General features: G+C 38.8%; 1 protein-coding gene across 1 annotated transcript; it reads right to left on the bottom strand.

The window, feature by feature from the left end:
• Positions 1-6,031: 6,031 nt before the first annotated feature.
• rerglb (RERG/RAS-like b) lies at positions 6,032-15,970 on the bottom strand. The gene is made up of 5 exons (XM_078256028.1): positions 15,822-15,970; positions 13,209-13,265; positions 11,693-11,766; positions 9,663-9,811; positions 6,032-8,179 (listed from the first exon to the last, which is right to left on the bottom strand). The coding sequence occupies exons 1-5, from the start codon at positions 15,871-15,873 to the stop codon at positions 7,894-7,896; spliced, it is 618 nt and encodes a 205-aa protein (XP_078112154.1). The 5' UTR covers positions 15,874-15,970; the 3' UTR covers positions 6,032-7,893.
• Positions 15,971-16,678: the final 708 nt, after the last annotated feature.

Raw genomic sequence — 16,678 nt, 5'->3', positions numbered from 1 at the left:
GCAACCAGCTGGGATATGGCTTTCAATTTAGGGTAGTTAAGTTTTAATGTACTTCAGTATTAAAAACATGCCTTGAAGGGCTTGTCCGAACAATGGTGGCATTACAAGACAACAGAGCAGGACATATATTGTAAACACATCATTGCTTGTCTGTTTTACTGCAGATTGCCTGTGATCATTATCAACCTCATTAACACCTGTTGTGGCATTGCAGATAACCTCACTCTCAGGCAGCTCAACAACATGGGCAACGCGTGCTAATGTGAAGTTTACCAAAGTGAAAGAAATATGTATAAACTTGAGCTGTGTGGCTGTTTGACAAGATAATGTGGGTTGACGTGATCGGAGGAGGAGGTCACTTGTCCAATAACGAAGGCCATGCAGTTTTCTGATCCTTGATTTTAAAAGTTAGTAGTCAATTTTGTATTTTGTTCAAGTTTGTACCAGAAAGTAATTGCAGTCTATTTCTTTACATCATAAACTACAAGGTTGAAAAAGAGAAGTAGAGAATCACTGAGGAGGAGCATCATCAATCCACATTAGGTATAATTACTAAAAATAAGCACCACGTTAGCACTGTGTTTCAAAAGTTTCTTCTAAATGTTCAGAATCGACTTATCTGTCTATCTTAAGTTAATTGGGTCACATATATTTATATATTAGTGCTGTCAAACGATTTAAATATTTAATGTCATAGTTAACTTGCAATTAAACATTTTTCTCTATTCTAAATGTCCCTTGATTTCTTTTTGTCCCATTATTTTTTCTCATTTTAATGCAAAATATAGTATATATATATATATATATATATATGGTATATGTAGCACTGTATTGTGTCCTTGTCATGGATCACATCTTGGAAAGCATCTTTGGAACTTTGACATTTTTGGGCAATGTTCCTCCACTGCAGATGCAGGCTGCTGCACTTGAAGGGGATGTATTTGATCTGTCAGCCTCAAACTTGGCAAGAAATCCTCAAATACACTTGTGCAAGCAGAAACTTTTAAAGGACTGGAACACAGTGCAATGTGTCTGGCTCTTCACACCTTCTGTATCTAAATGAGCCTCCAGAGCTTCTCCATGAGGTGCTACATTTATGCTGATTCTGAATAAATGCTGCATCTGCTTCAACAAAATGTTTTTTTATTAAACTGTTGTTAATTGTGGTATACTGTATTGTACAAAGTTGATAATTGGTACAGTGAAGTAAATACAGTGTTAAACCTGCAACACTGGTTTTTAGCGTTAGCTTGATGCTAAAAGAGAGCCCAAGTCATGATGTCACTTCCTGTTCCATCAACGTAATCTCTCATTCAGCATTTTTTTAATCTCTCTTTTGTCTTTCTGAAAAATCAAGCATGTTCCTGAAGTTTACTTTCCATATTCTGAGACAAAATCGACCTCCACTACAGCAGTTGTTTTTCTATTAGAAATTGAAACCTTTGTGTGATTTTAACAAAGTTTAACGGTTATTTTGCCAGCACAGAAAAAAACTACAGCTCCCATAAATAAAACTAAGCGTAGGTATTGTAACGTCATTGTAATTTAGCTTCGTTCATAATCATAAAATTCATCAAAGCTTTCTTCTAAACTAATTTCCCTAGTTTTTTCATTTGTGACCTCTATTGTCTAAAACATGTTTACAGTGTTCACCCCTCGACTCATGAACGGACTTCTTTTTTGTCAAACTGTGACATTTAGCTTGCAGTGGTCTAGGGCGGCAATATTTGACTGATTTAAAAAAAAAAAAAACTCCCATCCTTATCCTGACATATGTAACAAGCAACATACTGTTGAGTAACATTATGTTCCAAGGTTGGAAGGAGGTTTTCTTACTCCTGGAACAGAACCTGGAGCCTAGGGTTTCACTTTGACTCGCTGTAGGCCTGCAGGTCCATTTTCTTTCTACTTTAAACTTCATACTGTGAGCTTTTGCATATCCCCTGGTCAATATTTTGCACATTCCTGTACAAACTGTACAACTCTTGCACTTTAAAAAAACCCAAACGTTCTTACGTATTTGTTATACTTTTCATATTGTAAATTGTTCTTTTTTACATTATGTCTCTTGACCTTTGCACTGTTTTTATCGTTATGCACCAAAACGCCAAGACAAATTCCTTGTTTGCAAACCTACTTGGCGATAAAACTGTTTCTGATTCTGATTCAGGCGTAACTAATAACATTAACAATGGATCTGTTTTATTTGAGTCCCAGTAATCCATGACAGTGTGACAGTGAGCCAGCATGCACAATATCAGGACGCAGCTAGATGTATTTCAGCCATCATTAATTTCATTATTTACACCTGTGCTTTTCCTACTGCGACATCAACGGATGCTCTGATTCAGCAACTGACTACAAGAGCTTTAGAGGGCATCTCTGTGATATCGAGCACTTTAGCAGATTCACTTCATTTGCAGAGTTTCGGCAGCGTCACTGCAAGAAGATACCAACATCTTACAAAGCAGTATTCAGTGCACAGACAGCAGGACATCACATTTAGTGTAACAGGAGACTGCTGAGTAGATCACGAGCAATTCATATAACATATGAAAAGGATTAGATTTGATTCATTCAAAAGAAAAGCTCCTTTAGATTCAATCAATGTTTAATAAAACCAGATGATCCAGATGCAACTCAACACAAATGTGTGCTCACTAAACCATTTTGCATCTATGCTTCTTTTAACATATGATGCATCACATTTTTCAGGGAGTGGATGTCTCATTTTGAGAAACAAACCCTTCAGATGCAGCATGCAGCAAGCAATCACTGTGTTCACTCATGCAGCATGGCACACAGTACATGGCAAAAAGTCCCGTCGAGCAAATCATACTAGTGTTTAAATTATGTTTTCCTTGAGATTATTGGAGAAAACCTACGTTACAGTTCAGGATCATTTCACCTGTATCATATTTTTTTAGTTGATTTGATTTAGAAACAAAATATTTTTCTACCACACTGACATATTGTTTCCACATATTTGAAAGAAAATGAGTTTTTCAGGCAGCACTAGACTAAACAACTTTAACTACTATTTATTTTTGCAGTCAGGAATGCAGCCACAGAAAGGGATGTTGAATCTGACGTTGAAGACAAACTGTTCCTGCTCAAACGTGGATCCATTTCAGTTGGAGGTTCAGGTCTTTGGAAGCCATCCAATCCCCTGTCAGTCTGACTAAGCTGCCGAGTTTTAGATTGGAGTGGGGATGTGCTCACCAGCTGTGAGATTAAGGGGAACTGATCGATGGCCTTTCTGATTGGCTCTCAGGGTGTCTCAGCAGCATCCAATCCCCTTGGTTCAGATGGTTTTCCTCGACCCAGCCAAAACCAATTCTTCCTCCACGCAGGGAGATCACTGACCTGAAGCTACAAGGCCACGCTCGGAGGTTCTGTCTCCATCCGTCTGCACTCCTCATCTCTCTGACAAAAATGAGACAGACTGAGAAGAGGAGGAGAGGAGTAAGACGAAGAGATTGAATTATATGAGCATTTTTTGCACCACCAAATATTTAAACTTTCCTTGTTTTATAATGTGTATTTTCCTGACATCTTTGTTGTTAAGTGTTGATGCCAGAAATGTCTCTCCAGAAATTACCCGTCAGTCAAACTCAGCAGGTGGCACTGTGATGTCTTTTTCCTCAGATGTTCTGTTCAGTCTCTGTAGGCATAGGCATAATTTACTCAATTTGACAATTTACTTGTCAGTGCAACCCACCCCAAAAACCCAATTATAATTTCCTTTACAGGAATAAAGACCTTTGCACCATAACACCCATAACACCCATCCAATGTTGAACCCAAAGTTACGCCCTTGTCTGTAGGTGGAGCTCTTTTCTTTTTATGGTTACGGCTGCTTCTGCCAGCTCCTTTATCTATTCAAAGCAAACCGCTTTTGCTGTTGCTGCTGCTGGAAATTTAAAGTGCTCATATTATGCTAATTTTCAGGTTCATAATTGTATTTAGAGGTTGTACCAGAATAGGTTTACATGGTTTCATTTTCAAAAAAACACCATATTTTTGTTGTACTACACATTGCTGCAGCTCCTCTTTTCACCCTGTGTGTTGAGCTCTCTGTTTTAGCTACAGAGTGAGACATCTCACTTCTATTCCATCTTTTTTGGGAGTTGCACATGCGCAGTATAGCTAGATCAGCACTACTAGCCAGTCAGAAGCAGAGTATGAGGGCATGCCATGCTAGCAGCTAGGCGAGCATTATAACATGTGTTACAAAGTAAAGGCTGGACTACAACAGAGCTGTTTGGAGCAGTTTGTGAACAGTGTTTTCTGTTGGAGATGGTAACTCCCTTTGGGGTGGACTTTGGGCTTTTTCACTTTGTACACCTATAACATGCACAAAAAAAGATATATAACACAATAAAGGAAAGGGAAAAAGCCAAAAAGCATAATATGAGCATTTAAAATGCATGACTTCCTGTGCAGCAAATACATTTTTTAAGAGGAAATGTAAAGTCTTTCATGAACTTTATAGAGAGGAGAAATTCATCTCTCTGAAATTGTCAGGGATCATTTGTTTAAAAGCTAAAAACATAAAAAGCTTTACAACTAAAATGCATTCAAGATATTTTATGCAGCACATAAAAGGATGTTTAAATGTGTATACTGTGACCGACTTCATTTACTGATTCCAAACAGCTGCCAAAGAGACTCTTGCAGAGATTCAGCTTTCATTTGCCCCCTGCGCTGCGATGATGATGACGATAACGATGATGATGATGATGGTGATGATGATGATGATGATGATGATGATGATGATGATGATGATGATGATGGTGAGGATAATGATGATAACGATGATGATGAGAATGATGAACACGAGGAGGCTGCAGTGCTTCCTGTCTGCTCTTCACCAAAAATCCCACTTGGAGCACTGAGCAATCAGAAGAGACAATTTCATCAAAAACACAAATTCATTGAACTTGTATACTAGATATTATGTTGCCATCTATCTGCTGCCGTGCGTCTGAAAATGTGTGTTGTCTGATCTGCATGCAGTCTGTTTGAAATATGTCAAAAGCTTAGAGGTTCATTTTAGACCTCAAACGTAGTCGTTTACATTCAATGATTTACATAAGACATAAAGAAACAAACATCTAATATCACAAATATACAAGAGAATACTAAACTCCAAAAACCTCTTTCTCATTTTTTTTTTTAACAGAAATATGAAAGAGGATCAGAAGTTGCTGTTTTTTTAAAGTTACATTTATAAATAAGGAGATACAGATACAGATTTAGATAACAGACATTTAGCCTCATCTCATTTTAGTGTTATCAGTTTTCAGTATTGTTTTACCTGTTCTATAATTGCTGCATTGTTTTGTCTGTGACTTGTTATGCCGTATGCTGTTTCGACGATGGTCTCCATTCGCAAAATGTTTCAAACCTCAGTGGGACTTACCTGGTTGAATTAAGGGAAATAAATAAAATAATAATAAATACCTTTTCCCCCACATGCAGTTCTTACAGTGGGTGCCTGATTAAAAGACCAACCTGTATAAATGATAACAATTTGATGAATTTGATGATTTGATAAATGATGTGTTCACTTTTTTCCATATTATTGCTCGCTGTCATTTCTCTCTATAATCTAAATTGATTCAGTGTGTAGTAGGTCTGTTGCCATGAGCAAGAAATCATTGAACAGAGGGGGAAAAGAGCATATTATTATGATGTTTTGTGCTGCCATCTAGTGGGTACTTCAGGAACATTTCCTCATTCTGGAGGGCAGAATTCAGTGTAATAATGTTGCATTTCTCACTTCTCCTGTCTCCTGAACCAGCTATTTTTAGCAGCTAGAGACAGGAAATTCCTCTTTCCTGAAGGCTTTAGAGAAATGCCTCCTCTCATGGTCATTTAATTAAAGTTGAGCTCAAAGTGAAACAGCGGCCCCTCAAAATAACTGAAATGGGCGTCTTATTAAGCAATGTTTAACTTTAATTTCCTCTGGAACAGCTGATGTTTTTACAGTATTTACAAAAGTAACAAAACAATCTACATATGTGAAATTATTTTCCCAGAAGGGTGGTACATTCTTTTTGACAGCATCGTGGTGACATAACTGAATTGAAGAAGAACAACAGCACATCGTTGAATGAGTTCATGCCCTTCATTGGTATGGTAGTGTTTTTTTTATAAAGTTTAATAGTCATGAGTTCAAATTCAAGATGTTTTCAGTTCTGATTCTGTGAAAAGACCAAATAAATACAACAGTTATTAAATGTATTGACCTAGTAAATCAGATTAATGAATGGTTACAAACATTATTGTACTGGTGAATGGATTTAAATGATATACCAGTAATAGTCAACTATAAACACACACTATGGCTTCGAAAGAGTATTATGAAAAAACAAAATGTAATAAGCATCAGAAAAATGCATCAAAACGGGCCCTTTCCCTCCTAAAACAATACAAAATCGCTGAGCAACAACACTGAGCCGAAGAGACATTTTCCCCACATTACAATGCAGTATGGCAGTTTAACAGCAATGGTACATCTGTTTAAACCAATGAGAGAGATGCTCAAAGTAACCAGTGAGTTCACAATGTGAGCACGGTGATGAAGGAGTTTCAGAGGAAACCGTGGTGGAGAAAACATTCCACCGTCACTCACTAGCCAATCAGCAGCTCATCAGACTTTCATTTCTCCATGTAGTGATTTGGTTTACTGATGAACAGTTATATCTGATGAGTGAAAGACGGAGGAGAAGCTGATCACAGCCAATCAAAGCTTCCCAGTTCGATACCAGTCTGAGGTTTCATGGGAAAAACTAGACAGCGATAAACCAGCCAATAAGGATGCTTGAATAGTAGTTGTCGATGTCAACATAAGGTTTGCTAATTTATCTGTTGTAACAAACTGTGTCTGCATCAAACATGCTAAGTAGTGAACGTTGGCACTGTGTGGTTAGTTCCATTCTTATTGATAATGATATTTACAGATTTAAGATTTGTTTCACTTGCACTGTAATGAGTAATCTGGCTTGTTTTAAGAAAGACCTGTGCAAGTACAGACTGCGCTTGATTGATATTTCCCTCACAGCTTTGTTGCACCTGGGTGGGTCAATTTAGCCTGTTTTTCATTCTCTTCTGGAGTTCAATAACCTCACATAACTACCAGTGTCACTCCAACCAACTTCAACCTGAGGAGAGCGAGCCAGTATTAGCCAGAATGAGTGAAAAATTGTGTCTGGGTTTCTGGGTTTGCAATAGCCTGGCTCCGCCCTCCTACTTACTTCCGCTCAATTTTCATTTCCCTTCAGTACTCCGTCTGGGTTTGTGGTATATTCTTGGGTTTTCTCCGGTCAAATATTTGTAGGTCCAATCAGCGAACAGAGGGTGTGTGTGTGTGTGTGTGTGTGTGTGTGTGTGTGTGTGTGTGTGTGTGTGTGTGTGTGTGTGTGTGTGTGTGTGTGTGTGTTTTACATTTGAATTTAAGAGCAAAGTTTAAATAAAAACTTTTGTTTAGCACAAATGTGTTTTCTTTTATGCTTACCTGTCCTGTTAATCATCTTGCGACCCCTTATTAGAGCCCCGACCCCCAGGTTGGGAACCACTGCCTTCGTCAACAATATCCTGCTTTGTTTTAATAACAACATAATTAGTCCTTTCGAAATCTTTGCTCAAAGCAGGGAAACACGTTGTAAAACCAAAGCAAACTAAGAAAAAGAAAAAGTGACAAAGATGTGGGACAGACTCATATTTGTCCTTAAATGTTGACACCATCCAAGCCTTCCCACCAACTATACATGGTGCCCACAGTGTGAACATGAGGTTACTGTTTGGACGGATGTAGTAACAGTTTTCAGACCCAGCATGTTCCCTTTAACAGGGGTCCTTCAGTCCCCCCAGCTGACTTCCCTGGGATCACACTGACTTCCTCCTCTTGCCAAACACATTGTTGATGAGTTTGGCCATCGACTTGGAGCCGCTGTAGCGTCGTCGGTCGGCTCTGTACTTGAGGTGCTCCATCACCTGCCGGATGAGTTGGGTGAAGAGGTTGGCGATGTCCTGGTAGCTCTCGGCGGCTGAGACCTCCTGGAAGTGACAGCGGTTCTCCTGAGCCAGGCAGCGGCCCTCGTCCTCACGCACCTGCCGGGCGTGACACAGGTCCTGCTTGTTACCCACCAGACACACAGGAACCTCCACCTCCCTGGAATAGAGACATGTCAGTGTGGACAGATGTGGAGCCGAAATAGCTTCAGTTTCCTGAAAAATTACTTTTATTTTCAGGTGGTTCTCATGAACCGTTCGTACATATACAGTGCTAAGCATAAGTGAATACACCCATGCTAAGGTTGACTAAAAAGAGGAATAAAAAATCATCTTTTGGAAATTGATCTTAATGCCTTAATTAAAAATGTTTGGAAAAATCCAACCTTTAAGGACACCAATTTTCATCAATAAATAAATGTTCTTCCTTAAAATACAGGGGGCATAAGTATACACACCCCTATGTTAAATTCCCTTAGAGGCAGGCAGATTTTTTTTTTTTAAAGGCCAGTTATTTCATGGATGCAGGATCCTGATAAAGTTCCCTTGGCCTTTGGAATTAAAATAGCCCCACATCATCACATCCCCTTCACCATACCTAGAGATTGACATGGTTTTATTTCAGTTAGCCTAATAGCTGGTTTGATTTGCATTGAGAGATGATTTTATGGAAAGTACCCCATGCCAGTCTCTAGGTATGGTGAAGGGGATGTGAGTAGGAGTGTTGTCAAACATCGCTTGGACTCGCCTGTGCATCTTTTGTCCTTTAATCCAAACCACGATCTTTTTCCTAAACTTTTCAGTCAGTTTCGTCATTTTGATGCGTATATCATACGAATTAGTGTGCATACATTTTCATACAATATCGTACGAACCCGTTCATTAGAAGGTGTTGTTATTTTATACCTATTTAACCCCTTATTGCAACGTTTTGTCTGGAGAAGCATTGCTCAAATTCACACAACCTTATGTTTTTGTTTGGAGGACTTGGTTTTAACTGATAATGTCAGATAGCTTTGAGTCAATTTTCTCAGTTGAATTTGAAACTTTTGAACCCAAATCTAAGACCCCTAAGTCACAAGCAAATTTGAGTAAACATTTGAAAAAAATATTTTGCCTCAGTAAAGGACACAGTTCATGTAGTTTCGCTTTGCCAGAACCTCCTCCAAAGTGCACTGAAGGAGGGTCTGGCTTCTCCACTAGCATTTGGGGATGGGAGGAAAACGTACTCTCGTTTAATGGCATTTCTTTAAACCAATCAGAATCGGCATGGGCGGCGCTAAACTCCGCACAGAGCCGCTGCAAAATAGTCGTGCGAGAGAAAACTCAGATTGTACAGATAGTCTAGCTAGCTGTCTAGATTTACCCTAAAATTTAAAATTCCAACACAAAGAAAGCGGACGGAAACGGAAGATACATGCATCTGACGGGATTTCCTGCAGGACCGGTGCAAGTGGAAGAAGTGGAACGTCAAGGATATAGACTACAGTTCATGTAACCTTGCAGTGTCTGGGGGCACTTCAAACTTTCTTTCTTTGACTAAACAGCTGCTCTGATCCACCAAGTCTCAACTTTCTGAAACCCAGCGGAGGCTCCCCATCTCTGTCCACTACATAATAAAATAAACTCATTGTGCCTCTGACCCTTTGCAGTTTTTCAAGCGCGTCTCCCGAATCTGCTGCAGGATGTTCTTGGCATTAATGAAGGAAGTGCAGTCACTGATGTTGTACACCACCACAAAGCCATCTGCCCAGTCCACCGGCTCCTCCAGTATACACCTGGCCTCTGAGCTCTGCCAAGGAAAACACATGCTTTTATATTGGTATCACACTGACAAATTCAGGTAGTATGTATTATCTGTCTGTATGGCTTGTTTATACTGGGACAGATTCAAACAGAGAGAAATGGTTGAAGTGCACTGTGCCTTTTTATCAACTCATAAAGATGAGCTTTAGATAGACAGCCTTGGCTCATTAGCAGTTTGGTAGTTTTGGCCACAGTCAGCTCTGGACACTGAATAATATGATTCAACTCACAAAAAAAAGGTATGTAAAATATTAACACACAAATATGGAATATGATAAACAACGTTCATATTGTATCGCTTTACGACATTAAATTAAATGGGATTGATTGTGGCTTTTGTTTTAATGATCAAGAGTAAAAGATCCTTCATAGTATTTTATATTTGTAGTTAATTAAGATCACTTTGTAGAGATCTGTTTTCTAACTTTTAAGCCGATATAATCTAAAAGATTTGATTTAGATCCCCGTCGGTACTGCCACATATTCGGTTTAAGTTTAGAAGCTAAAGACATTCTAGCTTGTATGTCACTGTGACTTTAAACTGCCAATAACCATAGCAATAGTGCTTCTTCTTTTTCTTCTTGACACGTCACCCAATAATTCAAACAGCTAAACTGGACTCAACCACTAATTAACCAGACTGCAATGGATAACAGCTTTAACAAAATCTTTTGTAGCCTATTGCTACAAAAGATTGCTTGCTGTAACATGCTGCCCTGCATGTCCGACCAATATTGCTCCTAGTTATTTTTCCTCTTGGATGTGTTTTTAGCTTTCAAAGAAATGGCATTTCAGAAAGCTATTCACTGGGGAATTTCTCACAGGACTCACATCACATTTTTTCTATATACACGGTACGTATACAGTATACATTACTGTTGTCCCACTTCTTCTAGAGCTATTTTACTGCTGTTCTTGTCACCCTGAGAGGAGGAATCTGTACAAGTTTTAGTGACCTTGAGGAGAAACAAACCGACATGTCTATGCACTGTGCGAACTCACTCATCCCTTTCTCTTTATTGACTTCATAGTTTCTTTATGCAGTCCAGGTCAGAAGGGCAGGACATCCATTTCATGTTTCTTCATGAAAGGGCGCCCTTACAGTGACTTTAAGTGACAAAGACAATGGCCGGCTCTTGTTCTGCTGAGCCAAGGGGTATTCCAATAAAATACTAAGTCTGTAGTAAAAGGCCTCCCAGGTCTTTCTTCGGTCTTGCTGGAAGAGAAGTAGGCAGGTTATAGGCCTCTTTTCTTCAAAGAAACAGCCACTGGCACACATTGCCTCAGGATACTCTCGTAAACCTTTTGGCTTTGACTTTAAGTGTTGTGCAGATTGCGCACGTGCCCGCCCAAAGATAACTGTCATGACTATGATTCATTCAAGGTCCTGGGCATGTAGTGCAGCTTCCAAAGCACACTGAAAACTGGCCAGTTTTTACTGTTTTAATGTGATTATGTTTTCACCTCAGCTGAAGTTTTCACAAACATTTTTACCATTATTGGGCTTTAAAAACTCTTTGAAACCCAAAGGATACATTTAAAAAATAATGCTTACAATAGGAGAGCTTCTCTTGGCCCATGACATTTTGAAGATAGCAGGTTTTCTCCCAGAACTAACGCTTTGTTGACATTTTTATCAACAGTTGTATTGCCATACCTGTGAGTGATGCTTATCATTAGTCTAACAAAATGCTGGAATATAAAATGTAACTTTCAAATAGATGGCTGAAATGCAGGAGGAAGCAATAAAACTCAAAACAGGAAAGTTTGGAGTCCTACTGCAGCTCTGCTTTTCTAATAAAAGAATACACACATAGTTAAGTAGTTAAGTATCAACGATATTAGGTGTGTTTGTGATGTGTTGTACCTGAGAGCAGGGATCAAAAACCTCCAGATTTAGCTGCCTGCCATCGATTGACAGCCTTTTATGGTACAGGGAATCTGTAACAAGGATTAGAAAGAGTTAAATATAACAGTAATGTCAATTGATTAGAATATTCACTTATGTGGATATGCATACCAATTGCTTTTACCCATCAGGTTCTGTCCATCTGTCTTTCTGTTTGTTTGTTTGTTTGTTTGTTTGTTTGCTCTATCTTATCTTGAGTTTGGCTTGGTTTATTTTTTGGACTTAAAGCTGCACTAATAAATATTATTATATGAACAATGTATTAAATGAGCGTTTTAGCATCTTTCTTTTTTTTTGGTTTACGGTTTTGGTTTTGTAACATCACCATTATTTAACATTTAGCATAGCTTAGCATAGCATGTATCAGTTAAAGGTGCTGTAGGTAGGATTGCGAAGATCCAGGGCTTAGCCAAACATTTTTAACATCGACAACTTCTCAGTCCCTCCCCCCTTTCCGCTAAATCCCAAAACGGATCAAAGCGGGGATACAAAAACCTAAGCCCCTCCCCCCACAAGGGAGAATGAATGCGTGTGCATGAGCACCCCTGGCCCTGATTGGTGCATCTGAACAGGGAGCAGTGGATTTTTGCAAATCACACTACAGGCTGTAAGGGGTGCCAGAGGAGCCAGATTTCTTTTAATTACCTGCTTCATGTAGTTCTACTCAAACATAGGGTCAGTTTCAGCAAATATGACAGAAAGTTAGTTTTATAAGTCTTTCCTACTGCATCTTTAAAGAGACAGATATTTCCCTCAGGAGTTGGTGGAGAGCAAAAAAGAAGGAGATTAAATAATGGCTTTGAAATAAATAAATAAATATGGCTTTAATAGAATACAATAGGTGCTTCTCATGTCGCTTATTTGATAGCTCCTCGACTCCTCGGTCCTCGGCTGAACCGGAAGTTCTTCTGTCTCTCCTCGGTGAAGGTCCGTCACAAAGCTCTTATTTCTGCTCCAATAAATGAGGAGGGATCATCGAGGGAGCTATAGGCGAGGATACACGAGAACAGCCTTCCTGGAAGCAGTGCAGCTGAAGAAGTTGCTATACTTTGAATACTTCAGAATGTCTGCACAACGATTCAATGACCTCTGGTCGCGCACTTTAAATCCTGGCGCTCCAGCGAGATCTACGTCATTTTGACGTCACATTGTCGTGCGATAGGTCAGGAACGGCGACTGTAAAGAGGCTTTAAAACGTGAGGAAGGCAGGCAAGTGGAGGACTCAAGGAGGCAATCTAAGCGATATGAGAAGCAGCTAATGTAGTGTGTATGAGTATGGCATTTACTATTTTAATATTTTTACAGCATACAGAAGTAATCCTGGATTGATAATCTCATGAATGCTCAAGTGAAATCTATGCACCCCTAAGGGACTGAATAGCAACACCAATGATGTCTGGAGATAAACTGTTCTCTAGGACCAAAACCAAAACTCACATCAAACCTCAATCTCTTCAAATATGGAAACACTTACTGGCATTAGAGGCATATTCACCGATGAAGCGCCTGGTCAGGAACCGCACAAGGACAGCTGGAGGAAACAGACCAAATGAAACAACTAAATGAATCATGACATCATTACACTCTCAACCCTCACAGGTGGTAGTAGTGAGGGTTAAATGACCCTCATTCACTCCCGCAGGCGCAACACAGTGCCAATAGTCTTGGAGGATTGGAGCTGTGAAACTGAAGAGACTGTATGGCTCTGCTGGAAAGCATGTGTGCATATTTGGCAAGCTGAATGGTCATATTTCCCCCTCTGCTTCACCGACAGACTACGAGCTCCACATGAAACTGACTAGTTATGGTCCCACAGACAATCAGTTTCAATTAAGGGCTGAAGTTTCAAGTGCTGTTTGTAGTTATGGGCTTCTAAAGGGATTAGATAGGGGTTATGCTAAGGCTACAGGGACACACAAATATGGATATGACCCTAAAATTTACTAATGCATGCATTCTGGAAAATGCAATGCAAATTTAACACATAGGACTTTGAGGCACAATAGCAATTCATTTGGGGTATTTTTTACATTAACACTGATATATTCAGAGAGCAAAACAACAAGACAATGAGAAACGTACATTGAAAGCAGCAAAAAGCAGAAAAACATTAAATGGACACACATGCACATATAGCCTCCAGAGCTGTAGCATCTCCACAGTAACAGCTCTGCTTCACTGCCTGGCAGCGAGAATGGAGACGTCCCATTGTTTTATGAAGCTTGAACACAGCGCAGAGCCAGTCATTCTACTGATATATGCAACAAGACCCCAAGCAGCAACAAGGGTCATATAACTTGTAGTTTGAAAAAATAAAATCTGGAATGTGTTTGACTTTGCAGATTTCAGGTATGGTCACATAAACTGTTGAAAGTCTTGGAAAATAAGCTGATGGAGATGGATCTTTTTCACATGTTACTTATGTAAACAAAAGTACAGCGCAGTACAGCAAAGCAGTACAGCAAAGTCAGCGTAAAAGGCTTAATCTAGTAAATTGAAACATAAACAAAACCAGTAGCAGAGAACTTTAGCCCCCCTAAAGGTATAGGTTTTGATAAAACAAGATGTACTTTTTTTACGTGTTTTTCCTTTTCCAACCTTGAAACAAGCTCTGCAACAGATGCGTTTTAAATCTACCAAAGGTCTTTCAAAAGGCAGGGATTCTCAGAAGGCATACATAAAGTCATTATTTCAGTTTGGCTTGTTTTTTTTAAGTATGTAACATGAAACCAAAGCCCAGTAGAAAAGGCGTAGGTCTGTTACAACCTGAAAGCAACCAGCAACCAGTTAAAGTTAGCCTAGCTCAACATCCAACTAGCCTAGCTAAATTAGCTCACAGAGAAGTCTAGGTAAAATAGAATTCTTTATTTTAGAGAGACAACAAAGATGTGGTTGAACGCTCTGTAAATACTAATAGTAAGTGGACTTTGTTTAACATTTTTGTCAAACTACTGTTTTCAAATGTAAGAATGAATACAGTTGGCAGTTAGCTACCAGACATTAACACATAGCTAGTTAGCGTTACCACTACCTCATTTTAAGTCCAAACATCAATCCACAAATCACTACTTCAGTGGGGGGATGTAACTAAAAAAGGCGAGTATAGTCGAGGCGAGTCAAGCTAGTACCATGTAGTGGAAAAACGCCATAAGTCAAGCACTAACTTAAGTACAATATTGAGGTACATATTGTACTTTTGACTCCACTGCACTTATTTCATAACTTAAGTACTTTGCAGATTTAAATAAATAATACAAAATATAATCAACAAATACATTATTATCAATGGATAAATATAAAATGTATTGATCCCTTGGTGAAATTTACAAGCTATCAGTATATAAAGTAAAAAAATATCTCCACTTTTACCAGCTGTAAAATTAAAGTGATATTAATGCATCACTAAATATAATCTAGTCCATAATAATCCATATAGGCCTAGGCTACATTATTTTGAGATGGGTCATTCTGCATAATGAGTTCATACTTTAAGTTTATTTTGATGCTTATACTTTTACTTAAGTAACATTGTAGAATGTAGGACTTCTTGTAACATTCCTACATATTTCTACCATTTGGTATTACTACTTTTACTTAAGTAAAATATCTGAGTACTTCTTACAGCACTGCTCTACTTTGAGTCAGAATAACATCTATGATATCACTGAATTATAATTAATACTAATACTGCACTAATGTTGCAGCCAGGGCTAAATATAACTACTTTATATACTGCCAGGTAGCTTAACCTATACATCATATACATCATAATTAATTAGTTGATTTATATTTTGTATTAATATTCTGACTCTGCAAAGTAATAAATAATAATAATAATAATAATAATAATAATAATAATAATAGCAGTATAACGTACAATATTGGCTTCCAAAATGAAGAAGAGTAGAAGTATAAAGTTGCATGGAATGGAAATACTCAAGTAAATAACAATGTGCACCTACAAATTATTACAATTTGACAAAAAGAAAGCAACAAATATAACTTTTGAATTCCTCATTCACAGTACAGAGATAAAACAGGTAGGCTTTTTTTCTGTTTCGAATAAAAATCCCCTCCAGTCACTCACCTGATTTCCCAGCCCCCTGGCTTCCCAGCAGGGCCAGCTTGATGTCGTTCATGCCTGTGCTCTGTCAGGTCCTCAGCTGGCTCTGTGTGTTGAGTCTGGTATCTGGGTTAGTGTCGGCACATTAACTGCTCCTTACAATCCAGGCTGGATGGAAGTACAGGACTCCCCCCCCCCCTCTTTTCCTCTTCAATGGGCTGTTTTACTTTTTTAAAGCCGGAGGGAGAGGAGAGGAGGGAAAACAAGCGCCCCCCCTTTTCTCTCTGTGTCTGTGTGTGCCAAGTGCTGTTTTACTCTCTCACACCTCTCTTTTCTCTGTTTTCTCTCTCTCTCTCTCTCTCTCTCTCTCTCTCTCTCTCTCTCTCTCTCTCCTGTGTCCAACAAAGCTCTCTCTCCCCTCATGTTCCCCTCTCAGTCCATCTGTTTTTCTTCTTTCTTTCCCCTCTTGTGTCCATATATCTCTTTTCTCTGCTTCTTCCCCGTCCTGTTCCTCAAAGGTCATGGCTCACTAAACCCTATTGTGCTGTTCTAACCATGCAACTGTAGTCCAGCTACCATCTATGGACATTTGTGTTATTCTTCATACTGTAATGTTATGGAACAAAAAACTATGAACCGTTCCCTGTGCCTTCTGTCTTGGATTAATATTGAAGTAAAAAGTGAGTTGAAGCACAAGACTAGTTGAGTTTAGTCTAACATTAAACCAAAACCTGTTCCCTATACTTGTAACCACACAAGTCCTCCAAGTTCAACACTTTGCACTTACTAAGTCAAAATTATAACTATATTTCCCATAATTACGACTTAACATGAATATTTTTATTTTTATCATTAGCAACTTTCTGTGTATTTTTTTCTGG

Source organism: Sander vitreus, chromosome 8 (assembly GCF_031162955.1).
Source record: "Sander vitreus isolate 19-12246 chromosome 8, sanVit1, whole genome shotgun sequence".
In the NCBI taxonomy this organism is placed as follows: domain Eukaryota; kingdom Metazoa; phylum Chordata; class Actinopteri; order Perciformes; family Percidae; genus Sander; species Sander vitreus.
Note: the sequence above shows the minus strand (reverse complement) of the source record. Positions and strands in the feature narration are given on the sequence as shown.

Bases quoted from the DNA above. Each gene is read 5' to 3' on its own strand.
- rerglb (XM_078256028.1), bottom strand. From the start codon at position 15,873: ATGAACGACATCAAGCTGGCCCTGCTGGGAAGCCAGGGGGCTGGGAAA. The intron at 9,812-11,692 runs GTACAACACATC...TTTCCTTGGCAG, and splicing joins TTTTTGATCCCTGCTCTCAG to AGCTCAGAGGCCAGGTGTAT. The intron at 8,180-9,662 runs GTCAGAGGCACA...TCTCTATTCCAG, and splicing joins CGCTTGAAAAACTGCAAAGG to GGAGGTGGAGGTTCCTGTGT.